The sequence below is a fragment of the Bidens hawaiensis genome, unplaced genomic scaffold (assembly GCF_021521415.1).
Source record: "Bidens hawaiensis isolate Kalapana, Puna unplaced genomic scaffold, B.hawaiensis_p1.1 tig00014466_1, whole genome shotgun sequence".
Taxonomy (NCBI): Eukaryota; Viridiplantae; Streptophyta; class Magnoliopsida; order Asterales; family Asteraceae; genus Bidens; species Bidens hawaiensis.
The window spans coordinates 1-6,771 of NW_027492259.1; the positions used below are offsets into that span (position 1 = coordinate 1).

General features: G+C 38.1%; 1 protein-coding gene across 1 annotated transcript; it reads right to left on the reverse strand.

Annotated features, from left to right (window-relative positions):
• Positions 1 to 1,586: 1,586 nt before the first annotated feature.
• LOC143546811 (uncharacterized) lies at positions 1,587 to 2,793 on the reverse strand. The gene is made up of 3 exons (XM_077038393.1): positions 2,644 to 2,793; positions 2,440 to 2,557; positions 1,587 to 1,828 (listed from the first exon to the last, which is right to left on the reverse strand). Exons 1-3 carry the CDS (start codon positions 2,791 to 2,793, stop codon positions 1,587 to 1,589), a joined length of 510 nt encoding a protein of 169 aa, XP_076894508.1.
• Between the last annotated feature and the right edge of the window lie 3,978 nt (positions 2,794 to 6,771).

The following is a 6,771-nucleotide window of genomic DNA, read 5'->3' on the forward strand; positions in this document are numbered from 1 at the left end:
AACTGAAAAGGGTTATATCATGTGTCAGTAATGTTGATAATTTTTGTGTCATTGAAAAGGATAAAATGGCTTATATTTCTACCCATACTCTCTTTCTTTGATTCTTTATAGAAGTATAAAAATATGTAAATATGAGTATAGTATTTGTGAACATATGCATGTAGATTTAAAAAAAAAGACATAACAATATAAATACTATTTTATAAAGTTAAATATTTAAATATATTAAAATCTGTATATAAATAAGTCAATTTATATAATAAATTAATAATTAAAATGGCTTTGTAGTTGTTAAATGTATTATTGATTCAAGGCCCATAAATCATAATAGTCCACTTGACCTCCACCCATCCTCCAGCAAATAATATATATGCATAAACAGCGAAAGACCGTTGATAAAATCAATGTAGTTTTCAATATAAAATAATTTAAGAGGTGCGTTGATTTGTTTCTTTAACGGCCAGTTAGGATCATTGACGGACCACTTACCCATCCGAATATCCGATCATCTCTATTTTCACTTTCATGAGAAAATCCACTTATATGAGAAAACTTGAGCATTCTATTTTATTTAGTTGTCTCAAATAAGACTTGAATATAAAATCTCCTTTTTTAATTAAAGTATTTGAATATATCACTCTAATGTTACAAGCAAAACATAAGAAGTCAACCTAAAAGACTAGTCTGATAGATGAGGAAACTCATTTGGCTTATAAACCCCACATCAGTTACCCAGACAACAGATGTGGGACAAGTCTCATAACTTGCAATGGTTTCAGTTCGTAACAATACACCCTCCTTAAGAGGCAATGTCCTCGTTGGTCACGACCACGTTGGTCACGGCTGGCTTCCTCCAGGCCACCACTCCATGGGGCTACGCATGTGCCATGCTGGTGGTTGGTGGGTAAGCAGCGGCTGATAGTGACATGACCGGCTGTGTACTATTCCTTTTCCACCAACTGCAGGCTATGTACGTGCCACGATGAGGGTTGGTGAGTAGGTAGCGGCTGATAGTGACATTTTGTACTAGAGCGTGCTCCTCGTCGTACTGTTGTCAGTGAGCTGTCACCCTGTGATTGGTTCATGGGCTGCTTTGGTCAGATCTTGTCTATTTTGTCCATACCTTGGCAGGTATAGTACAAAAGATCCTCCAGAAGCGTACGGACTGGCTCATTTGGGCGGGAGTATTCCCGCCTTGCTCATTCCTTCTTCAGGTGACATTACTGAATTATTGAGAGTTAGTGCCTTGTGCGTGTAGCCTTACTTTTAGTGCGGGTAGCCTTCCCTGATGGCTTGTATCCGCAGCTGCGGGAACAGGCGGGGTACTTCACCATTGGGAGGCTTTTCCTGCGGAAACAGCTGGCGTACTGCGCGTAAGGTCTTCATCTCTCTGAGCATGGTGGGTCCTGCGGAACCAGTTGGTCTTTGCGCAGACGTCCCTCTTCAAGGTGAGTTTTGCGGGTCCAACTGGGCTCTGCTGGGACCTACCTCTTCAAGTACCCGCACAATTGGTTGTATAACTTTCTTCTATAAATACAACCCGTTACACAAAATCAATAAACTCTACAAAAATAAATGTACCAGGGTCACTCCACAAATGTGGCACCATTTACAGGCTCAACCGACCCAGCAGCTGCTAAAGCTTCTGCAATTTTAAGTGCCATGGTGGCTCGGTAAACTGCCAAGTCAGCAGCCTCCATAAGAGCTTGGGCTTGTTGCCTTTTAACAATGGATGCCTCTTGTGATCTCTTTGCAGCTTCTTGTGTTTCAAGCACTTTGATATGAGCCATTGTAGACTCTTCCAATAACATTTCATCATTCAGCATTGCTGCGCATTTGTTGAAACAATAGGGTTAATTGACTTGCTAACTATGTAGTTAAGTTTTATCATTACTTGTTTAACGAGTTACGGAAATATTCAGGGCTACTAAACAGGCCGTGTTCACGGATTGGCAAGTCGAAGCTGACACGAACCCGAAATTGTCTCACAAACATTAACCCGAACATGTAACATTTTTTCATATTGATAGTTGATACTTGAAAATTAAATTTACATACTAATTTTAATCTTTTTAAGCAATTTTTTTAATGCTATGTTAATTTGTTTTGAAAACTTCAAATTTGATATAAAAAATAATTAAATAGTTAAGTTATTATACAAAACACATTCTCAAAAACTTCAAAATTATATATATTGGTTAACATAAACACGACTCATTTTGCTAACCCGTTTAAACGAATCCCAAACCAGTGAAAGTAGTGTTAAGTTCGTGTCATGTCGAATATTCACAATCATAGCCCGAGTCAACCCATTCAAAATTAAAAGGTCAACACCGTCACCCCTATAATAGTTACAAATCATTTTGACCTTTTTTTTCTAATCAATGATGTGAAACAAACCTCAAATCTGAGTAAAAAGGGCAGAAAAAAAATACTAACCTTCCTTAAACTCTAGCTGCTTTTCCGCAAATCGTCCATTCGCCCGTCTTCTAAACGACCGTTTCTTGCGAATAACAGCACTTGTAAAACGTCGTTTGACCCTCTTCTGCTTATAACACTGTCACAAAATCACTAACTAATAAGCCCCATTCTTACATTCACACACATTCATGTAACAATAAATCTCCAAAACCACATATTTACCTGAAAAACTCGAACAAGAGCCGATCGCCTCTTCTTCCTCTTCGCAATCCAATAACCATAAACACTTTCCAAAACTTCCCTCGACGCCAATCCTGAACACCGATCAACCGCTAATTTCGCCTCCGAATAATCGCGCGGACTACAATACATTCCCCTTTCAAAACACCAATCACTCTCTCAAACCCTCTTCTGAAAAACCCCCATGGTTAACCTTTAACCATTTTTCATCGTCCGAATCCATATCGTAAACCGCATAACTCCGTTCCAAAGTCCTCGAAACTTAATCGCCTTTCGAACTAATATACGACTCAGGTTGCATAAATGGCACATAACCCTCATTATCATACCCAACCACTTCCCTCACACCGGTCACCGGCACTATACTACTCTCAACACGGCCCGAACCATAATTATCGAAAAGCGAAACCCTCGGAATCCTTTTAATTACAGATCTAGCCTTTTTAGGTACAACATCTGTTAATAAACCCCTCTTTCGTTTGCGTGTGTAAACATTGCCAAACTGCTTATGAATAATATTATTCGCTTTCGCATTCTTAATTTCCACGAGATTTAAATTATCAAGTTCCGTACCATGATCAAGAAGCTTAACCTTGTTAACTTGGGTATCTACAAAAGCAGCAGAGATTAGCTTCATCTGTTCCTGGTATTGGTCAGCAAACAATCGTTTTCCTGAGCGTAAAACCTTGTGATCCACGAAAGACCTGGTGGTTCTTTTCACCCCGGCTGATTTGACGGACACACGGCCCACAACGATACCGGAAGCCATTGTTAAATGTGTTCGGTGGATGAATGTGGTGCGTGTATTGGCCGTGTTTAGGGTGTTTCAGTTGTGATCGGAGAGTGAGAGTGTGTGTGTGTGGCGGCGAAAGATGAAGAATTGGGCGGGAAGAGGAGAAGGCGGGAAAATAAAAGGGTCGTTGTGTGTGTTTTTGGCGGGGAATGAATGAATGTAAAGTAAAGAAAAGATTTTTTTAATTTTCTTTTTTGGGTTGGGCCGTTGGGGTTGGTGGTGGTTTGGACCTTGGACTTATAACTCTTGGGAGGAGTTAGGATAGACGTGCATAAATCGGTTTTTTGAAAACCCGGAACCGGGTAGGAACTGGTTTTTTAAGAACCGGGTATAAAATGAAATCGGTTCCTGTCAGGAACCGGACCCGACCCGGTAGGCAAATATCAGGAACTAGTGGAACCGGGTTCGGTTTATACCCGAAAATCGGTTCTAGCGGGTTTTCCTTATTTAAACCATTTTTGACCATTGGAAACCGGTTCCAACAGCTATATTACCGTTTTTAAACCATTGAAACCGTTTCGAATGTTTATACCCAACCCACTTACTATATATAGACGTCCTAGGTTTAGAACTTCTTAACCAACTCCCCTAACTTGTTAAACACTTCAATTACTTGTTAAGGCACTTGTTAAACCACTAACCATTACCAATGGCAACCAACGACGAAGTTGTTATGGTTATCGACACCCCGAGATGCCCCGAGGTTTGGGTTCACTATGACCTGTGTGTCATGACCGACACACAGGAGATGGCGCGATGCAAATACTGCGGCAAGTTTTTTAAAGAGCATCGAATTCCACCATTCGAAAGCATACCAATAAGTATTGCAAGGAAAAAAAGCATTTGGATGCCAAAAAAGGAGAAGCCGGGGAGTCGTCCGGCTCTACAAGTCAAGCCCCCGCCGCCAGTAATAAAGCTTGATGGTCGTAGATGGCGAGACGAAAATAACGAACAATGTTTGTTATTTTTAATTTTATGTTTAATAATGTTTGTACTTAATCGTTTTGCAATAATGTTCGTTGTGTAATGTTCTATAATTATGTGTGTGTGTGTGTGTGTGTGTGTGTGTGTGTGTGTGTGTGTGTGTGTGTGTGTGTGTGTGTGTGTGTGTGTGTGTGTGTGTGTGTGTGTGTGTGTGTGTGTGTGTGTGTGTGTGTGTGTGTGTGTGTGTGTGTGTGTGTGTTTAAGACAAGTTTTTTATTTAACATAAACAAATAACACTTTAAAAATATATATATTAATTGATTCGTGTTACATAATACATAAATGATTAGAACAAATACAAAAATGATTACAACAAATACAAAAAATACAAATTAAAATTAGTCGATATGACTTCGTCTTCTTCACCCGAAGATTCTTCTTCCGTCTTTTGAATTGGACGTTCAAGTGGTATTTCGTCTTCAAAGTTTGCCTTGTCTTGTATACGATCCACCGCGTCCAAATGATCATTTAGGCAAATGCACATCTCTAAGGACTCGGAAGTGAGTTTGGTTCTTTGCATCGATAATATCATTCCACTAAGTGAAAAAACCGATTCCGAAGCAACCGTTGAAGCTTGGACGCTTAACAAGTCACGAGACATAGCGGAAAGAATAGGAAATTCATTTTGCTTTCCTTTCCACCATGCCAAAATGTCAAGGTTGCGAACATCCTCGACTGTTGCACCTTCTCCATAGTTTGCTCCACTATATCGGCCAAGTTCACTAGTTGGTGTGTTACCCCTTTGCCGCTTTGCCGCCGACTCACGAACCGCATTCATCATATTTATAAGCTTGTCTTTGCATGGCTTACTTGATGTTGCTTGCCTCACAAAAGTCGACTTTGAGCTTAGACCATAAATTTTGAAGTAATGGTCATAGCCAAGGGTTTTGCAATATTGCATTTTAACCCACATTATTACTTAACATAGGTTGAGTAAAAAAAAAAACTACTAATGAATAGAATACCGAGACCCGGTTTCGAGTAAACTTATTTTACAAAACTCGTTTCTTTAATTTCTCAAATATTTACATTTTAAACCCTAAACTTTACTTATTTACTTTATTTGTCATGTATTTTACTTTAAACTCTTCTAAGACTACCTACTAACACAAGATCCGTTTAATATAGGTCTTGCTTGTTAAACCGATCTCTCCGATTATTCACGACACTATCTTCAAGTTACTTGTTAAAGTGAGTACTTTTTCATCCCTTGTTTTTCCATCTTTTATTTTAGGGGTGGCATTGCATACTTATTCAAATTCAAATGATTTATACTTGAGTCTTAAACCACAACACCTATTGTATATATTTACTTAAATAAATGCTCGATTTTGTGTTATATGCTTTACATGATTATGTGCAAATTCTTGAATGCTAAGGCTGGTAGCCTCATCAAAGTATGATTGTACGTTAATTCCGAGTATATATGGTATCCCCATATAGAAAGGTGTCATCAATGTATTCTTATTGACGATTTCATTATTGTCGTCAATGTATTCTTATTGACGGTTTATTATCTAAATTGTTGCTATTATTTATTGTTTTCATATACTAGTTGTGGATTTCATACTATATACTTATTGTCCAAAACTATGAAAATTGCTGACCAACCTTTGTGTTGAATGTGACATTTGTCAATTTCGGGTTATTTTATACTTGTATTCTTAATGTAAACCCGACCCGTTTTGTATCCCGAACCTTTCGATATTATCAAAATGATAAATTGTATGTTAAATATTTGTTTTATAGTTGTTGGATAAAAAAACACCCTTTTCGGTTCTTAAAATTCCCCGAAAACGCTCAAAACAAACTCCAGGGACTAAAACTACCAAAATGGAGACTTGAAGGACCCATTTGTAGTTTGTGCTTTCTTGGGTCTATAACCAACCCATTTTCATGAAACACCCTTTATGAAAGACCCATTCAACTTACCCTATATATACACACCCATCTTCTTCATTTGTGCTTGCTCATTTCTTCATTTCTCTCTCAAATTCTTGAATTCTAAGATTGTTCTTCATAAGCTAATCTTTCATTTTAACTAACTTCTCAATACTTAAAGCTTGTGTTACAACTTATATATAATATACACTCCTTGTTTACCTTCGGTCTTTCATTTCTCCGGTCTCGACCGGTTGAAATGTCGGACTAGTAAGGCAAGGTTACATGGAGGACTTTGTAATCCTTGTTTATATATTTAAAAAATCTAACCATATAACTTGTTATACTTGCTTAAATTCTAAATATTTTAGTTTATTTTTCATATTTTTCAAGTTCCATGGTATTGGGTATGTGGTGACTAGCCTCGATTTCATCCCGAGTTGAGAACCGAA

Coding starts and splice junctions, on each gene's coding strand:
- LOC143546811 (XM_077038393.1), bottom strand. CDS start 2,793: ATGTATTGTAGTCCGCGCGATTATTCGGAGGCGAAATTAGCGGTTGAT. Junction 2,558..2,643: donor CTCTTGTTCGAGTTTTTCAG/GTAAATATGTGG, acceptor ATTTTGTGACAG/TGTTATAAGCAGAAGAGGGT. Junction 1,829..2,439: donor GCAGCTAGAGTTTAAGGAAG/GTTAGTATTTTT, acceptor ACAAATGCGCAG/CAATGCTGAATGATGAAATG.